At 34.9% G+C, this 21,291-nt stretch overlaps 1 protein-coding gene across 2 annotated transcripts in view; it reads left to right on the forward strand.

The window, feature by feature from the left end:
* LOC106073757 (chondroitin sulfate synthase 1-like) overlaps positions 1 to 19,021 on the forward strand; it is a 35,142-nt gene extending 16,121 nt beyond the window's left edge. For both annotated transcript variants that reach the window (XM_056022466.1, XM_056022458.1), the window contains one exon: positions 13,421 to 19,021. In XM_056022466.1, the coding sequence (XP_055878441.1) occupies positions 13,421 to 15,001 (1,581 nt within the window). In that variant the 3' untranslated portion in view covers positions 15,002 to 19,021. The remainder of the gene's footprint in view (positions 1 to 13,420) is intronic.
* The last annotated feature ends 2,270 nt before the right edge of the window (positions 19,022 to 21,291 follow it).

The raw sequence follows: 21,291 nt of genomic DNA on the forward strand, positions 1-21,291 counted from the left end.
TATTGCAAGAAAACTTAAAGCATTCTTACCACTGGCAACACCGTAGTCACCAATGTGACGCCCTCACCACCCATTTTTTTTTCAATCTTGTACAGCTCTATACATGATGAAATGGAGCATTTCACCTGCTTTCAATAGACGTTTTATTTTTCTGTACACTTCATTTCTTTGAAGTCATTTTCAGCTTTGAAGTCTTTACCCGCTATTAGTTGGTAACGCGGTAATGAACATTAATCCATCCAGCCAAAGACTGTTTAACAGTTTAATTAATTCAATATGCCTTTTAAATTGACAAGCACTTGTTTTGATATTCACAGTCATTATTGATAGATAAATTATGTATATAACCATTTGAAAATATTGCCTACTTTTTCTGATACAGTGTGTACTGTTGGTTGAAATGTGTTGTTGACTGTTGTATCTTGGGTTCTTCCATGTTCTAGGTCTAAATGCTACAGTATGGCAGAAGGTCCGAGCTAAGAATGAATTAATCACGTGGTGTAAGTTAAAAATAAAGCTTGACACAGACATTCGCTTTGAAGGATTACGAATCTGTTCTATTAAGCTGTTTTATTCAGAGTTGCTAAGATACTTAGAAGCTGGCTCACAATACTGTTTAAAAAAAAAAAGACTTTATAGAAATGTTTCCACTTCATCTACAGGATATAAATATTTCTTTAAATTTGCACTTCTTTGTGTAGCACAAGTGATACACCCAGAGAGGGAGAGGAAGACGAAATTCATCATTCAATTCGAGGTGAACAGATTTGTTCATGAAGATTTCTTTCAGATATGAACAAACGTCTCAGATAATGTGATACGTGTTTCACCAGAAACACATTGGTATCAACCAATTCAATAGACTAGTCTAACACAACTTCTAGATAGATATAAAATTTAGGAAATGGCATTATGCCATTATGATTGGTGAACAGTGTTGTTCCTACGAGTCCTATGTAAAGACAGGTTTCGTTTGTTAGCTAAATGTTCCTACCCATGTACACTCTGCCACCTGAGGCTGAGGTGTAGGAGTGTAAACTGAGACCTGTGGCATCCCAGGAGTTCCTGCTCCCGTAATCATTACTCATTTCGTCATGGTGACGTTAAACACATCCCAGATTTTGGTCATGAGATGTTGGTATGTCTAGTCTTTAGCGTACATACTTTTAATAATGGCTTTTTTTTCATGATGACTGTTGTTTTAAACCTGCCAACATCTTATTCGTTTCAGTGCATTCGATAAACTTCCAGATCCATTTTTGTTCTTTAATCCCAATGTTTGGCACCACCCGTCTTTAACATACCGCTACTTAACATTACATAAATCAGTAAAAGAACGTAATAAAAAAATAACCAATTAGTCAATTAATTAATGGTATTTAATTATTTTGTTTATATGGAATAAGAAAAATAAATTCTACATAATCGAGATGTATAACTATAAATGCGGGGTTCTTCCCATATGATAAGCTTTGTTGTTGTTGTTGTTTTTTTAAAAGGATTTTTTTCTTCTAATTTTATTTGTCTTACTCTGGGTAACTCTGGTAAAACACACCAAAAGTTTGGGCCTTCGAGGCCTCGTTACATTTTCCAGTTCTCTTCTGGAAGCACTACTTTCAAAATCATTCTCTGAAATCTGCCATTGAACACGCTCTTCACGGTTAACGTGGGCTAGATTGAATGAAGCTTTTGAAAATCAGTCAACACATGGACAAACATGAACAAGAAAAAGATCTTTGTGAACCCAAAAAAAAAAAAACAACGTTGGTCTATTTCTGGTGAACTTGTAGCATGAAAGGTTCGAAAACGATTCGTTCCAAATTATTTATAGATTTCATTGTGTTTCTCTTATCTTGCTCAAATCTCTATCTACGTCTATAGAGTTTTTTATTTTTTTTTAGTAAAGCGTATTTTTTTGTGAAATATTGTGTGTGTGTGTGATCTACCAATTTTCTTGTTCATTGTATTAGAAATGCTAAAGTTCCTGCAGGTTAATATTTTGATGAGTTCGTAGCGTTGGAAAACTATCAAATTTTAAAAGAAATCTGAAGGTATTGCGCAGATTAAATAGATTTGCAGCCATCCCGCTTTAAAAAAATATCTGATAATGTCAAGTGTTTCTGAAGCCCCGCTAGTGACGTCAAGTTCGGTTCCACACTCACATGGCACTGAAGAAACAAAACGTGCTTTTAGAATATTGACATAGAATGAATAAATAAATCTAGTTGTAGGTGATGAGATGTACAACTTTCAAGATGACAACTTTGTGTGACTTCCGTATTCTGATGAAACTCTTTGTGTCGGTTCTGTTCAGGTTGAATTTCTTTAATCACAGCGTCCCGAGACATGACGTTAAACTGCGCTCCTCTTTCCTTGGCACTTTTGGAGCTCATAAATGCCATACTTCTTTTCTATCATTGTGTCTGCCTCCTCTTTCTCAGTCTGCCTTCATTACCCATCACTCTGTCTCCTTATCTTTAAAATCTCGCTACGTCTTAGAATAGTCCGTTTGCTGTGGACTGTGACGGGTAAGAGATCCTGGTATTTGAGTAGGTGTCTATCCGAGGATAAACCACCACAATACAGTACTCTAAGTTCCTCTAGACCTGAGGCCCAGATGGCCCGCTCTGTGTCAACCGGCTGGTCACGCTGAGCTACCAGCATAGGTCATCGACCTATGGAGGGCTGTGGCTGGAGGGTCAATCAGGGAGTAGCTGTATCGGACACATGTCCGATGCAGCAGCTAACTGAGTGTAGCACCAGTGTAGCCCTGGAGGGCTCATTCTGGATATCCGAATGGCCCGTCCCCTTGTTGGACTCGATGGCGGGTGGGTAGCACAGGTTACTACAAATGTCCATGGACAAAAAAAACAAACCTACTTGCCCCAGATTTGTGTCTGGGCAAGAGACGACGAATAGAGGCAAAAAAGGAGGAGGCCACAAGAAGCTACAAGAAGTACTTTGTGAGTACTGTGACTCTCGTCTCACCGTGGAACATATCCTCATTGATTGCCCCAGATACCAGAATGCTAGGGGGGAATTTTTTAGAGCGCACAACTTAAAAATACTGTTCGACAGTGTCGACCCTGGGAAGGTACTGGACTTTGTCCGGGAGGTGGGGTTGTCTGCGAAGGTTTGATTTGTGAAATCGTGAATATATAATATTTACAAAATATTGTTATTAAATAATTAAATTTTTACTACCTTTACTATTTTAACTGTGAATGGACCTTGGTTTTAAGGGCCAAACTATATAAAATTTAGCTCATTTAGTGGTATGAAGGGAGTAGACCTGCCTACAAAAAAAAAGTCCAAATGCGTAACACTTACGGTCAAAATGCGTATTTTGGCACCAGAATGCGTAACACTTACGTGATCCTCTATTTTGTCATGCTCTCATATATATATAGGCCTATATATATATATATATATATATATATATATATATATATATATATATATATATATATATATATATATATATATATATATATATATATATATATATATATATATATACATATATATCTTATCTTATCTTATATAATACAGACGTTACTTCAAAAAAGAAGATGATTACGTCCTACGCGTCATGCATTTAGTCATGCATATTAACCAATGACTTAAATTCTGCCAAGTCACTGGTTTTCCTGGCTAGCTCAGGCAACCCATTCCATGCTCTAATAGCACTAGGGAAGAAGGAGTATTTGTACAAATTTGTCCTAGCATATGGGACGAGGAATGTGCCTTTATCTTTGTGTCTTTCAGAGTATTTTATTAAATTTTGTTTTTGTATTTGAAGATTATGGTTCAGTGTTTTATGTATTATTGCTACTTTACTTTTGAGCCTTCTGTCCTGAAGGCTTTCTAAATTTAGTGATTTTACTAAAGTTGTTACTCTAGTGTGATGAACTGGCCGAAGGATTGCATTAATAATTTGATGAATTCACATGAAATGACCATCACACTTGCCGGGGATTATATGATCAAACTTGACAATTCAATGAAATGAAGAAAGAAACATCTCTCTGTATTTTCTTCAAACTTCTTTAATAACTTCTTCAACTTTCACATCAAATTAACTTCTTAATTCAATAACAACTTGACACTTCATAAATAAAACTTAAAGATACATAAAACTTCACTTAGTAAAACTTCAACTTCAACTACTAAAACTTTACTTAATGGACCCGCTAATATCACAAAACTTATTACTAATCAAGAACTGAGCGAGGACCCCGACTAACTGACTTTCCCCTTATTTATACTTTCTTTGATCGTACATTCCAGAATCATGGAACCTTCTCAGATAATTATTTTAGTAACTTTGACCTTCTAGAAGCTGACGTGTGCTATTTTTTCCCTTAACCTCTTTCTTTGATTGGATACCTAAAATTAACTTGTTTACGCTGGACACTTGCACTGGTTTGAACTCGAGCTTCTAGAAACTGGTCGAAATAGGTCACAGACTTGACTCGTGACACTAGTCAAATGTGAATATTCGTTTGTTATGAATCGCACTGCTCTATTTTGTGTCTGTTCTAGTTTCTTAATGTTTTCTTGAGTTGAGGGGTCCCAAACAGAGGATGCATATTCTATTATTGGCCTAACCAAGGTTAAATAACATTTTAGTTTTATGTTCTTATTTGATTTATAGAAATTTCTTTTAATAAATCCTAATGCTTTGTTTGATTTTTTTGTAGTTTCATCAATATGTGGATTCCATGACAGTTTTTCATTTATTATAACACCTAGGTATTTTGCGTTTTTAGTCTGTGTTACTGGTTTGCCATGAATAAGATAAGTGGAATTAATTTGTTTTAGTTTTTTGTTACTCTTAACAACTGACATTTTTCTGGGTGGAAAGACATGCTCCAATTTGATTCCCATTTCTGTAATTCATCTAATTCTCTTTGTAAAATATCTGTGTCTTGTGTTGTTTTTATTGTTCTATATATTATGCAATAATATTAGATGTCATGATTAGATCAACAATCTAAATCTAGATCAATAGAGATGATATCTAGACCAGATCTGGATCTATGTCTATATAATGAATATAATCTACTCTAGATCTGGGCTCAAAAGTGTTACCGATGCCGTGGATCCGCTAGATCCAAACTTTCGTAGGCCTACCTTCATACTTGATCTATTCTATACTAAGACTAAGAATCTAGTCTAGATCTAGACTAGATGGTAGTAGATGTTATCGATCTAGATCTAGTCAATCTAAATTCTAAATCATACTATTATTACTATAAATAGTTTGTAGGGTAATGTAGAGAATCATAACGTAATGACTAGCTAGACTCGAGCTAGATCTATTCCTGTATAACAAGTTATCTAGATTCTAGATCTAGAATCCAGATCTAGATCTAGACTAGATATCTACAATGTCACTCAATGTGTTTTTAATCGATAGCTCTTCGATTTTTTTTCTATACAAATGAATACGAGAATCAGGAATGCACCAACATAATTAATTTCTACTCGTGAACTTACACAAAAACAAAAGTCACGTTGGTGAATCAGCTAACTGACGGTACCAACCCGCCACTCCCTCACTCTCGCGTTCTTCATTTCTAGACATCTAATTGCTATTAAGTACCAATCAACGTATAGATCTGGGCACATTGTGTTCACCCCACCTTTTCTGTTTCGCCCCTCTCCCCACAGGTGGGCTTAGCGTGACCTCCGTGACCGCTTGTAAGCTAGTCTAGAGAGGAGAAAAAAAAAAGCATACGAAATGCGTAACGCGACGGGTTAAATGCGTATTTGCGTACTGGCGGTCATTTTTGGGAGATTTTGCGTAACGAATACGCATTTTGCGTAACGGTAGGCAGGTCTGAGGGAGAGTAACCCTTGAGGGATTACGAGGACGACATGGCCTAAATTGTGCCGATGTGCCAAAAAAAAAAAATCAAAACTCAAAACTCTATAATCACACCCCATTGAACTGTCTCAATGGTTTTCAGTGCTGTGCTCTCTATAGTTTTGTGAGTCTACAATGGGAGTTGAAATGAGAGTAAATTAAAAAATAATCAATTTCTTACTAATTTCCTAGATATGAATGAATAAGTTTTATTACTTGTAAAGGGAAAAAACAAAAAGTAATGAAGAAGGGGAAGTGAGAACGAAGACTACTAGAAACAATTCTAGTTTTGATCATGTCTTTTTTTTTTATGTTTGCCTCGACGCTATATTAAGATTACGGTTTCTGGGAAAAATGATGGAACTAGCAATAGAAAAAAAAAATTTAAATAACAAAGCTTATCTAAGGGAAAGAACTTATAATTACTGCCATTTATTCGAAAATGGCAGGGTTTAGCGCCTTTCTGCTATATAAAATAAAATTATTTAATTAGTACTAATTGATCAACTCATTTGTTAATTTTTGATTGATTCTTGTATTGTCATCGGCTATGAATAATTCTGTAAAATTTCAACTTGATCCGAGAAAGGGAAGTGGGAGAAAAAACATTTCAAAACGTAGTAAGGGGATTAAATCCAAATATACATCCACATCTCTCATTAAGTAGCATTTATTCCCTTTATTTCGGTATCAAACAAAAAAAAAAATTAATCACCAATACTTAATTAATTATTATTTTGATTGATTCGTGCCTTGTCCGCTTCACTGAATAGTTGGATCCGAGAATGGGAAATAGGAGAACAAACATGTTCAGACTTTCTACTAGACAGACCGACAGATAGAGCGAGTTGATATCAGCTTTGTACAAAAAAAAATCACCTGCGCTAATATAAAAAGTTTCTCTTATCTTGAATGACTGTATGGATATTATTATTTGTTGGCACTACCCAAATATTGTCTTTAGTAAGTCGTGTCATTTCAAACTCAAGATTGTCCTAACCTAGTGACAATGAATTGGTTGTCACACATCACCGACTACGTGGGCATACATCCGATGGGTGATATTTACATTGCCTCAGTTGACACTCAGTGCTAAGTGTAACACGGATATCACTTTACTTATTGCTGCCTCTACCACAGATCACACACACACACACACACACACACAGCACAAAGACAGTGACACGCTCATGATAACTAAGCTAGTTTGAGTCTAGTATCCTAAATTTGGATTTTATGTGCCCAGCGGCTTCGTTAACAAGATAAGATACAAGATAAGAGAAACTTTTTATATTAGCGCAAGTGATTTTTTTTTAACAAAGCTTATATTTTATTATAAAGACGCCAATACGATGTAACCTGTAATTGTCAACATGTACTGTTTCTAAGTACCTGAATCGATTGGTCTCACCTGGATACAGAAGCTGGTCAAAACTAAATGTATTATGCTGTAATAGACACACACGGATGTAGCCAACCAACGCTCAGTATTCTACCAATGTTATAGTTCCTTAGTGGGACTGTATCAAACTAAACCCATTAGAAACAATGCTTTTTGGCATGATTTCTTTCTTGCTGTTCTTTGTATCTGTACAGATATTTTTTGTCTATATTTTTCAAAGTATTTTATGCTGTGAACAACGTACAACGCAGGACGACAGTGTATGGCAGCGGGTAGGGTGTAGATCCTGGACCATTGAGACAACCGAACGACCATGCAGCCATCGACATATGGCATATGATCGTGTCTTGAGACATATTTTTATTATTATCGTACTATGTATTTTTAAATATCAGTTCTTGAGAGTTTTATTGCGTTATGGTAGGAACGGGAAGGGCGAGTTGAAGTATGTCTGGTACCTTCATTGTGTATTGTAAGAAAATTGTCGTGAAGTTTACGATTCATTTCTTATCCACATGCACACCTGGCACTGGCCATATTTTTTTAAATTGCTAAACGAAATAATAGCTAAGGGAGTAATGCTTGCTTGTTGGAGTTTGACTGTTGTAATGCTTGCTAGTTGGAGTTTGACTGTTGTAATGCTTGCCAGTTGGAGTTTGACTGTTGTAATGTTTGCTAGTTGGAGTTTGACTGTTGTAATGCTTGCCAGTTGGAGTTTGACTGTTGTAATGCTTGCTAGTTGGAGTTTGACTGTTGTAATGTTTGCTAGTTCGCGTTTGACTGTTGTAATGCTTGCCAGTTGGAGTTTGACTGTTGTAATGCTTGCCAGTTGGAGTTTGACTTTTGTAATGCTTGCCAGTTGGAGTTTGACTGTTGTAATGCTTGCCAGTTGGAGTTTGACTGTTGTAATGCTTGCCAGTTGGAGTTTGACTATTGCAATGTTTGCTAGTTGGAGTTTGACTGTTGTAATGTTTGCTAGTTGGAGTTTGACTGTTGTAATGCTTGCTAGTTGGAGTTTGAATGTTGCAATGCTTGCTAGTTGAGTTTGACTGTTGTAATGCTTGCCAGTTGGAGTTTGACTGTTGTAATGTTTGCTAGTTGGAGTTTGACTGTTGTAATGTTTGCTAGTTGGAGTTTGACTGTTGTAATGCTTGCTAGTTGGAGTATATTATTTTTTTTAATCTTATAACGGGAAAACTGAAGCGGCTTTGTCCTCCACGAGTACTTTCCAGTAGTTTATTATTATGCCTGCACTCCCAACTTTCAGGCCCAAAACTAGTTTCTCCGAAGTCAATGCCGCTTTTTGTCATGTGACCAGCTTAGTTCACCAGGCGTCTATTGTAGATAATTTCATGCTTCATAAACTTCCACCACACATTTCTTTTGTGTTGTATCTAGTGCAGCAGACATAAATTCAAATCATAATTCTATATAATACTGGCGACACTCGTTCTTTGACATTGGTGCAAATAGTCACAGTATAACCGTCATATCATGATATTGAAATTTGGTAGCTACAATACAACTACAAAAGGTGAACTATGAAAAGGTGTTAGGATGTTGGCCTGGTAGCCAAGTGGTAAAAAGCTTGGTTTCCGAACCTAGGGGTGTTGAGCTCGAGTCCTAGTGTAGACTTGGATTTCGAACCTCGATTTCGTTGTTGAACACACTCTGGTGACAAAATATGCCACTTTTTTCTTTTAAATAGGGGTATTATTATGAGACTGAGACCATCCTGGCGGCACTTGCCATCAATCTTCACCGTTTGTTTGATTCGTACTGCCCACAAAGCCAACTCACGTATACACACACTTGCCACAATGATTAGAATCCTGCAAACATAGATGTAGTAGAGTTGTTGTTTTTTTTATAAGCTTATATTACAACTCACTCTGTCTGGCTGGCTCAAAGTTTGTCATGTTATTTCTCCGACACCCAATCTCGGATCAATCTGAAATTTTGCACAATAATTCCTTTTACCTGACAACACAAGAATCAATTTTAAAAATAACCAATTAGTTAATTAACTATTGGTAACTAATTTTGTTTTAGTATCTTAAACAAGAGAAAGAATTTGTATTTTACTGAAGTGGTGGTATAAGCTGCATTAGTCCCCTATGTAGTCTGAGGCTTAGTGAACACCAACATGAAATAGAAACAATAGATAACTTAATCTTCCATGTTCATAGACTCATCGACAGTAGAGGGGTTACTGCGTCAGCTTGAGAAGCCTGAGAAGGCTTTAGCCTACTAGTTCGAATTCAGGTCGTTTTTTAGCGGCCCCCGAAAAGTGAAAAGACGCTATTAGTTTTGTGTGGAATGTCCGTCCCGTCTCGTAAACTAGAAAAGATAGTGAAAATCCGACATCATAATACTTTAGACCATTCAAAGTTCTGATGCAACGGCTACTTTTTATTTCTTTTCTAAAAGCGAAAAATCTAATCTTTTAAATCACTTATGGAAGCAGTTTTTTCTTAAAAATACATCACTTTTACAACTATTCACTATTAATATAAAGAGAAAAAATCTATTTAGTATTATTATAAGTTAAACATAATTTAAGACAAATACTAATAAGTAGTTTTTCATATTATCGCGTGAACTGCAGTGCTTTACTATGGCTTTATAACACTTAACTAAAGGATTTTTTTTTTTATGGAAATATTTTTTTCTTGAGGATTTGAATAAGAGATTGACCCTTTACAAAACAATTAGATCAATTAGATATTCATTATAAGACATTAATTAGGTCAGGTTTACATCTAACTACACATTCACTTTCACCTATCCTTTGGTCTGCTGGACCTCTGGGGCACCACACAAGATATGTCAACCTACTTTCTCCATTCTTCTCTGTCATTTTTCTTTCTGAAAATATTGAAACCTGCCTTTTTACCTGCCTGGGCGGATTACTTCGGGGGCCGATTTTGAGTTTGTGTTTCCACACAAACTGTCTTTGTAACCTTGTTTTTCCGTTCTTTCTCCTCCCCCCCCCCCAACCCATTTCTAATCACACAGGTTTGTTATTGTTTGTCTAGAACTCTAGATTTATTACAAATTTAATTGATTGATCCAAACTTAATATACACTTTGCTGTTGTTGTTTTTTTTTAAGTTTTTTTTTTTTTTTTTTTGTATTTTGCTTGGTTTTATTATTTTATTTTACATCTTCACTTTACCTGCCTGACTTTAATTGTTCAAACTCGTGTTTTGGCACTAGTATTTCTTTAAATCAGCTTTTCAATTGAATAGACTGCAATCGAACAAAAGAAATGAACGTAGTAGTGTACACATGTTGGGGGATTTGTTTGAATGCACAGAGCTCTATGAAAGGTAGGTTACATGCAAGCTCGCTCCCAAAAAATTGTTCTTTCAGATGGACTTTTTCCTAACATTAAGCGTGAGGTTATGGTGCATTTGGCTTGGCGTCTATTCAAAAGTCCATGGCCACATGGCTCTCCCGTTGAGAATAATTCTCTATTCTATGCCATGACAGCACAGTGTAGTGTTTTATGACACAGCTGTCCCCACAATGCTAGAAACTTTGAGATTACTAGATTTACATGTGGGCTATTAGATTGTAAATACGCTTCAAGCCCCTCTCACTTTTTTTTTATTGCCATTCAGCACAGAACTCTACGTGTATCTAAACGAAACTCCCATATTTACCTTCACAGACAAAGAGTGTGTTAATTATATGCACTGGTATTTAAAACAGAAAGCCTGCATGGGGGGTAGGTAGTTTTACGATGGGTGTTGGTACCTTTGGGACGTTGACTCTATACACTACTGGTTGACGATGTTGACTCAACATATTCAAAGGTTGATAAAAGCTGTCGTTTCTAACTACATTAATTTATAAATGCAAGAAAGAAAATGTCAGTATGTACTCGAACTACTGTTTAGTATTTCTTCAAGCTGATCCAGTTTTGGACCAATAATAAAAGTATTTGTAGTACTCCGCTATTATGTTTATATTGTTTGTGTCATTAAAATCTTTAATTACCTTTTTGTGTTCGTGTTCTTGATGTGTTCAACAGAAGTGTAATTTTTAACTTCCCCTGTCCGAACTTTGTCCGTCTGTCATGTTAATATCTTGAAGAAAAAAAAAAAGGTCTTTTTGTTCGTTCTGCTCGAAATAGGTGCAACGCGATTTATGATCCTGTAAACATGCCCTTTGACCTGCAATGGTCACCAAACGACGGAGCCGCCCACAAGTTTTTGTGCAACACTCCCATCGTCTGCGTCACTGTGTTTTCTGTTTTCTCTCTTGGGACAGTCAACTAAATCAGAAATAAAAGGAAATCGTGCATCGAGAGTGTTGCATTTTTTTTTTGTTGAAGTTAAAAAAAAATTTGTTTTTTTTCTCTACGTTCCTACTATAACTTGATTCCATTCACAAAGAGTGCGTCACTAAGTATCAGGAAAGCGAATGTCAAACAGTCATGTGTCAATGATTTTGATGAAACACGCAGCGTCTCTGAATCTTCGCTGTCTGGTGGGGGGTGGGATCGATTTGAAGCAAGTCTGAAGCGTGCCATTAATAATTTAGAATCTACTCTGAATAACAGCATATAGAGAAACCGATACCCAATACTCTGGATATGTGTTGTTGTTTTTCTAACTGTATGTGTATTGTTGTTCTTCTTTGTGTTGCTGCTTTTTTTTTTACTGTATGTGTGCTGTTGTTTAACTTTATGTGTGCTGTTGTTTCTCTTCTTTGTGTTTTTTTAATGTATGTGTTGTTTTTCTTGTTTCTCTTATTGTTGTTGTTGTTTTTTTAATTGTACAATGTGTGTTGTTGTTCTTTGACTGTGCTGTTATTACAACTGTGTGTATTGTTGCTTTGTTTCAGTTGCATTAAATGATCACTTTATAAGACGTGGTTAGAAATCCTATGCAGACAAGTCTTGTCTTTTTGACTTGCACTTTGCTACCCTCCATCTCCCACTTTTGTTTTCTTTATCCATGGATCAGAATTTTGTGTTCCTATATCTAGAGTTACATTTACACTGCCACTAACTAGCAAATAGAGCTATGATTTGTTGTTTTGTCTACAAACGTGTGAATGTTTTCAGGTTAAATGTTTGTTTGTTTTTTAAATATTTATTTTTAAATGCTAATCTTGAAATGACATTAAAAAAAAAGAGCTCCCTGTTGTAAAATTTCATAAATTTAATGATCTGCCTTGCAAATTGAACTAACCGATGGCGTCTAAGAATCCAGGTATAGATGCTGATCGTTTCTTCTCTTTATATTTAATATTTCAATAGTGTGACCATAACTAATGGAAGGGGAATTCATTGTTGTCAGCATACACCAGTAATGTCCTTTTAAGCTTTGGTCTTTCTTTTTAATGAGAAAAGGGGAGGGATGTTTTATACAGACATTTTGTTTACCTTCCCTAGATCATAGTTCCATTATAGAAGTTGTGAAAATACAAAAGCAAAAAAAATATATATATATAAAATATCAGAACTATTGGTCAGATGATGTAAATCTCATCTGTTTCTATGGCTGAGGCTATCATGTGATCAGCACAATGATCAACTGCCTTACTTTCCCCAAATAGTATTGTGTGGAAAACAAAGGAGACTTTAATAAACTTGGAGGCCTTTCAACTTTTAGATTACTTTATAAAGTGACTCGGATCTGATGTTTTCAAGGAGAAAGGCAATATCTGCTAAAGTTATAGATTTTATTTTTTAATATAATTTGATACAAAGATAAGACCCAAACGGTCACATGAAGGTTGTATTGACACAACAGGTTCCCACAAAGTTGCTGTGCAATGACTGAAAACACAATTTTCGGTGTACATTTTATTTTATTAATATGTATAAGTACAGATTTTAATACATAAGTAAAACTTAGCAATCTACAGTAAATGTGGAAAATGTCACCCGAAGAGTTATTTTATTATTGGTAAAGAAAGGGAGATTACAAATACAACAAAAAAACTTACCTAAAGGTTCTTTACTGCACAGTTGTTTTTTTTGGACACATGTTTTTCAAATAAAATAATGCTTTAAAAATTCTGAGTTTTAATAGTGTTGCCATTGTGATTAGAGGTTAACATAATTGACATTATTTTGTTTGTGAATCTTTTCTCAGAATTTTTTAAACTTTTTGTTGTTTCTTTCACAGATGCAGCAAATACTTTATCAAAATTATAAGGAGGAGAAAGGTTCATTTAAAACAACTCTGAAAAATAAGGAAGTACAAAAAGCAGTCTCTCTCCACCCTGTCAAAGACCCTGATTACCAGTATCGTATTTACAACTATCTTCGTTCTGTAAAGATCATGACAGAACATCAAAGGGAAGTTCAGTTACACAGAGATATGGCCTCTATGACTGAACTTATTCAAGATGGACGGCTACCTTCGGAACCTGGTCTGAGTCAGCCTCCTAATCTAAGAAAATTTCGTCCACTCAGTGGGAAAGAAGTCATTCCTTGGGATTTTGTGGCTAGATCCATTTACTCTCAGTTTAATAATAATCCACGTAGAGGTATTGATGAATCTGTGAAAGGTGCTCTAGATGAATTGGTGAATCAAGTGATTATGAAAGTAAATAAAAATGCACATCTTCGGGGACGAACTATTGATTTTAAAGAAATACAGTACGGGTACTACCGGTTAGATCCCATGAATGGTCCGGATTATGTTCTTGACCTTTTGCTCACATACAGAAAATACAGAGGGCGTAAGATGTCAATGAATGTCCGAAGACATGCATATCTGCAGCAGGCCTTTTTACCTGTTGAAATGAGAGAGGAACCTGGCTACGTGGAACAAAACTCTTCAGGTGTTGGGGCCAAAGTCAAATCTTGGCTCAAAATTTTTGCTGGAAATTCTGAGACTTCTCAGATTGTGAACAAAAGAACAGAATTTATTGACATTATTATGCCTCTCATGGGTCGTTTTAAAATATTTCAGAGATTCATGAATAATTTTGAAAAAGTAGTTCTTCTACCAAAAGAGAATGCGAGGCTTGTGTTAGTGTTATATAAATCTAAAGATGAGCCAGAGGCTCTCAGGTTCACTCTGGATTTAGTCCAGTATTATCAAGACAAATATGGCAAAGACTATATTGAGGTTGTTCAAACTGACAATGAATTCTCACGAGGGCCAGGTTTACAGCTTGGAGCTGGTCGTTGTAGTGAAGACGCGTTAGTTTTCTTTATTGATGTGGATATTATTTTTTCAGCGTCTTCTCTTGAACGAGTTCGTTTGAACACCAAAAGAGGTACTCAAGTTTATTTCCCTATAGTTTTTAGCCAGTATGACCCAGAGCCTGTGTGCTTCACTGGGTCTCCTCATTGTGATTGTGCTAATTCTGAATGTGTCTTGAAAGCAGAGGATATTAGTGATGCTGCTGGTTACTGGAGGCAATTTGGCTTTGGCATTGCTGCTATGTATCTCAGTGACTACTATAATGCAGGAGGTTTTGACCTCAGCATTCGTGGTTGGGGTAAAGAAGATGTTGATTTGTATACCAAATTTATTGAAAACTTTTATTACATATTTCGAGCTGTTGACCCAGGAATGACCCATATTTTCCACACTATAAAATGTAGTGAGACGCTGGAAAGTGCCCAAATGGTCATGTGTGTTAACTCAAAGGCTCAAAGCTATGCATCAACTTCACTGTTAGCTAATCAAATATACAGTAATCCTGAGATTCTACGGAGGCTTGAAACATATTCAATGAATCATGAATTATAGCACTTCTTTTACAGCTTTTGTGTTGGTTGTGTTACCAGAGTTCAGTTATCCTTCAAGAAAACATTAATTAAAAATGGTCTATACATTTTAATATAATACTTTTTGTGTTTAAATCCCTGGTGGCCATTGCTGTCTTAGTAACAGTTTGATCATTTCAGATACACATTTTAAAATGATTATTATTGTTTTTGTAACGCATAGTCTTATTTCATAGAATTTATTTATGTAAACTATTTTGAAACAGCAGACATTGAGTGTGTAATAATATCTAATTATTAATAATAGTATCAAATATATCTTGAAATGTAAAACTGACGTAAAATTGAGGTAGAAAATAAGAAAATACATTAGTGAAAATAACTGAAATAAAAACTTTTAAGTAGTGCCTGTATATAATCTGTTTTTTAAAATAGATTTTTTTTTAGTTTTATTCATACAATACTTTTCATGGCTTATTGAATTTTATTGTTAAATTCTGTGGAAGTTAACTCCTGCATGTCTTTGTCTTGCTATTCAAGTCCAACTCATAATTCCCAACCATTATTTTTTTTTATCATCTCTAACAGTAAAGTTATGGCTTTTTTTTTTAATGGTTTGTTCTGTAAATTCTTCTTTGAAATATTTGTGATAATTTTGTAATAATATGCACTTATCCCTTGGACAACTAGTAAATCTATTTTAAATCAAGATTTATTACTTAAGAAAATTGTTTGTGTGTGTAGATATTTACTTACATCTCATTTTATCCTTGTGTTTCTAACTCCAATTTTTAAGTCCATATTAAAAGATATTTTTAAAAAACATTAATTTTGGTTAAATATATAACTGATGCTGCAAGTATCAAGGAGATACACATTTAGGTTTTGATCTCAGCAGTTTAATGGAGTAGAATATTTGTGAAAGTTATCTCTTGCATAAATGCATTTGGTATATAAGAACAGTTAGGTGACTAAGGCGCCAATCATTTCTTGTTGCTGAATGGTCTTAATTAAAAGTCAAGATAAACAATAATTGCTAATCAATAGCATGTGTTGTATATCAACTAGAATATAATAATGAAACATTCCACCTATCTTGCTATTACATTTGTCTTCAATTGTTCTTTTGTTTTAATTTCTAAGATATTATATATATATTTTAAAAACAACATCTACATTGTAACATTGCTGTGTCATTTTGTTTCAATCTGTTAATTTTGTGTTGTATTCAGCTAAGCTCAAATATGTGACAGTGCTTCCTATAATTATAAATGTTTTATGTTTCTTTGTGATCTTATTTTATTACATAGCTTGATATTTGCATTCGTTTCAGACTTATTTTTTCTCAAAGGTTGTATGGTACTAAAACATGATTTGTGCATACATAAGATATTTATGTAGTTATCAAACCTGGCTGTCCTTGGGATAAGTGTACAATTTTAATGGGCCCTTTTAAGGTTATAAGCATAATGAAATTATGAGAAACTAGTGTGCACTACTTCAAGTCTTTGCTAAATTAAAATGCTCTTAGAAGTCTTGCATACATTACTTTTGCTGAAATGATAGCCTTTGCCAAGGGCTACACAATTTGATCAAACTGTATAAGCTACAATGTAGCAGCTTCATATCAATTACATGAAATATGTCTAGGATATATCCTAATTTTTCATGTTGTTATAGAATTAACACTTTTGTTACTTTTATTTAATCTGTAAACCCATGACAATGCCTTAAAAGTATAAATTTAAAATGTGTATTTGTCAAGTGGATTTCGATCTATTGTTTGTTGACATGTTGATACTTTGTGGGAAAAAGTTAATCATTTTATTGTTAATATTAATATAAATAAAGAGTTGTTATGATCTATGAACAAATTTTTCATATATTTTGTCAATTGCTATTATTTAGAATGGTTGAATGCTTTTGTTCAAGTGTTGTTGTTTTGTGTTTTTTCACTTCAAATTTAATGAGAAAATAGCTATTGAACACAAGATCTCTTGAATCCTTTCAATTTTGATAATTTTTTTTGCTAATGTTCTTTAAATATAATTTTGACAATTTTAATTATCTTGTCTAGAAAATTACAAATTGTCCTTCCAATCCTATTCATTAAGATGTTCCTTCAAAAGAGGAATAGAAGCCCAATGCATTCATATCTTTTGATGTTTAAACTGAACTTAAGTTTTTCTTGCTGATGATTTTAAGTCATTTCCTTAAATGTTTAAATCGCATTGGAAGAAGGAAAGAGTTCTTCTATAAATTTGTCCTAAAGTAATAGAACAAGAATTTTTTTTTCTGAGTATTTATTACGTTACGTTATTTAATAGTTAAGTATTAAATACTTTCTTTAAAAGTTCTGGTTTGGTGTTTTATGTGCAATGCTTTAATCTTCTTGGTTGTCTTTTTAAAGTGATTTGCTCTTGCTAAGTGTGGATATTTACTTGTGATAAGCCTGACTGCTCCTTTGTGGGGTTGTTTGATATAGTTCTAAATTCTATAATATGTCGAGTTGAGGGATCCGAAGTAGATAGTGAACATTGTAGTGGTGGTCTGACTTAGTTCAACCAGTACCATCTTCAATGTGCCCATGTCCTACAAGTTGATTAACAAAATACTAAAGATATCAGTTTTAAAAGCACAATGAAAGCACAAGGGGGGGGGGGGACTCTTAAAATGTATTTTGACCAATTCCTGTGCCTTGTTTAATTTTGTTTACTATTTCATCTTTATCCTATCACTACATCTTGATAACAATGGGGACATCTTCCTAAATTGCTACGGTTAAAACTGATATATTTTTTTTTTTTATTTAACATTACTGAATCCATTCAGGGGAATATCTTAACTAGCAAACACATCATTTTAAAATACTAATATCAAATTGCTCACACTGTTTAGTGTGCTCTCATATTAGTTACATCTAAACTTTGTTCAATTAGATCTCAAACTGAAAAGTAAGAAAATCTGAAGCACTTGAATTATAAATGCATTGGATAATTTTATTAGCTTTATTTAAATTAGGGGGGATGTCTCTGATGACAGATGTCATAATGAGGCATTTCAATATTTAGTAGTTACAACTAAGTCTACACTTAATTCTATGTAGAATTTTCTTTTGTATGCCGAGTTCCAAACAAATATCTAAAAATCCCTTGATTCAAATTAAGCAGTGAAGTAATGTGCCATTGAAAATACCTGCAACATTTGACAGGATTCAATAGGATTAAAAAACAAAACAAATAGGCAGTATTTATTGTTGTAAACATCTGTTTTTAATTTCATTCATTGTCTATGTGTCATCAATGACTGAGATTTTACTAACTTACATTTTGTGTGAATACAGACTGAAAGTTATTTTATGGCAGATTGTTATGCATATAACTTGTTACTTTATAAGCAAAAGATTTTTATAAAATCTTATTTTATGTATGTATATTGTACATTTTAAAAACATTGTATGATCTCTCCTGTGTAACACAGACACTTGTACATAACGAGGTTTGATATGGAGGCTATGTTCAAATTATATTTATAAAACTTTGAAATTACTATTTAATTATTCTTTTACTTTACAATAAGACTACAGGGGAAAATCAGCTTTTCAGAATAGAACTGAAACTTGATTGAAGAATGTCTCATCCAACGACGGTCTAAGCTTCTTATGTAAAGCCTTTGAATTAACCTATTTCCCTGTAGTCTTCAAGCGAAGTAGGTAAAAAGAATTGATGAAAACTATTTCTGCCCTAAGCTTCAGACTCGAAGTATTATAAAAATGTAAACATACTGCCTTCATTTTGTTAATAAAACTATGCAAGGAAATTCAAGCATTAATCCAAGTAAGCAGTTGCTTATTACTGGTTCAGCGATTGCAATGTTCACCCTATTGTCTGTTGAACAGCCTTTGTTTACACGATGTCATCTTCAGAAATCCTTTACCAACAAAAATGTTGCTTTACAAAAAGTGTGTGTGTTATTTTTATTTGTAACTTACGATATGCTTTTCTACATCGGGAATCTTATAATAAAGAGTATTTATTTTTTAGCTTGGTTTGCTTTAGTTATTTTTTGTGTCAGGTTTATTGTCTGCCCACATTAGCGGGAGATTTTTTAAATGTAGACTCAATATGCCAATATATCTACCAATTAAGCTTAACTAGTCGACCGGCGGCGTAGCATACGCCGCTATTTTACAGGGCCACTGCAACCTATGCGACCGCAGTGGGGCCCGCACTTTCATAGGACCCGCGCTAATTCTAGGTGTGTAAATTATTAACTTAAACCATTGTATAACTTATAACAGATTTCCCGCGGCCTCCTGTCGAGTTACAAGGAGCTCCTGGAAATTTCCGGAAATTGCAAAATATACGAAAAAGTCCTGGAAATCTCCGGAATTTATTAAAACCTTTAGAAAACTCATACAAATCTCCGGAAATATATAGACAAAAATTGTCATTTTGGGGTGTCATTCAATGTGGAAAACGCCAATCCTACGCGCGATTAAAAAAAAAAACGGTATTATCCCGTAATTTTGGAATCTGGTGTAAAAAGCTTCTCGACCCTCAGACTAATGAAGAATTACTTGAGGTCAACAATTCTCGTAGATAGATTGAAACATTTGGTAATTCTTGCTATTGAGCGTGATCTATGTAGGAAACAGAATTATTATGATACTAGTCGACCGGCCGCGTAGCTTACGCCGCTATTTTGCAGGGCCAACCTTAGGCCACTGCAACCTATGCGACCGCAGTGGGCCCAGCACTTTTACAGGACCCGCTCTAATTTTAGGTGTATATATTATTAAATTAAACCATTTTATAACTTATATAAAACCGATTTGTTCCTTGAAAAGATAAGATACCCCACATATTCAGATTAAGGCTTTGAGGATCGCCGCCGAAAAAAAAATTATTCGATAAATAATATTAAATAAAATTTAACCATAATTGTGAGTTATAGTCCCAGAAAAATATCAAATTGAGTAAAGGTTGGAAAAAGGCGACTAGGAAATAATTATCTGGGTTTAGAACTCATCTCAATCGTGACTCTTATACTGAAAAAATTTCGTTTGAATTCAAACTTTTCCAAAGCAAAGTCTTTGCAATGGATTAAGGGCCTATAAATTCATCTTAGAATACTTTTCAACATTATTCAAAAGGTCTTTTTTTTAATAGGATGAGTAATGAGCTTTAGGTCAGGAAAATGCATTTCTTCAGTGAAGAATGCAAGAAAACGCTTTTGGCGTCGGGGCTTCGCCCCCAACACCACTGATCAATAATGAGCTGTAGATGTCAGGAGAAGAATGCAAGAAAACGCTTTAGGCTTATGAATAATGAGCTGTAGATGTCAGGAGAATGCGTTTCTGCAGAGAAAAATGCAGGGAAATGCTTTTGGCGTCGGGGCGAACTCCACTGATGAATAATGAGCTTAGGATGTCAGGAGAATGCGTTTTTGCAGTGAAGAATGAAAAAAAAATGCTTTTGGCGTCGGGGTTAAGCCCCAAACCGCACTAAGGAAGCTTGCTGCGCTCCCCCAGACCCCCAAGCTTGCAAGAGGAAGGCCTCAACATAACTTGTTTTTTTTTCTCGCCGAAGGTTGAGAATCACTGCTTTTTTAAAATTCTCATAACCGGTATATATATATATATATAGGCCTATATGCTGTATGCACGTTTATGTATAGAGTTAGGGTTTGGGGAAAAAAAACACTCCAAAGTTCTGGATCCGCTAGTGAGCCGCTAAAAACTACTCATACTGTGGTTGTCACTTGTCGGCTTCATTCTTGAGACATGAATCAGCCAGGAAAACCGACTTAGCAGAGTTCAAGTCGATTAATATGCATGACTAAAATGCGGATTTTGGTCTCAAATGTGTATCCCGCGAATTTGTATGTGACCCTCCAGCTGTCTCGTTCTGAAGCCGCATGCAACCAAGTGCTCTCTTCTATGTCAGCTAAGGTAATATGGCGCCTGCTTGTCTAAAAGCGTTTCTGTAGGGCACCTATGTTACGTCGACCACCTTTTATCTCACCAAAAAGACTGCTTTTGGCATACGTTTGTCCCCCGTACGGGTTACTCGCCCTGCCCAGCGTAACTGTCGGACCATAAGAAGTCCCTCTACTGTCAATACCGGCGTTTGCAATAAATATATATAAGATAAGACAGAATGACAAAAAGGGCATCAATTTGACTGGATTTCTAGACTACTTTAGATTATAATTTGACGACAAGATATTTATTTGTGTCATGGTGTAGACACTGTAGACCAGTGATGTCCAACCTGATTTGACGTGCGGGCCATTTTTCTTTCTGGCACC

The sequence above is a fragment of the Biomphalaria glabrata genome, chromosome 1 (assembly GCF_947242115.1).
Source record: "Biomphalaria glabrata chromosome 1, xgBioGlab47.1, whole genome shotgun sequence".
Classification (NCBI taxonomy): Eukaryota; Metazoa; Mollusca; class Gastropoda; family Planorbidae; genus Biomphalaria; species Biomphalaria glabrata.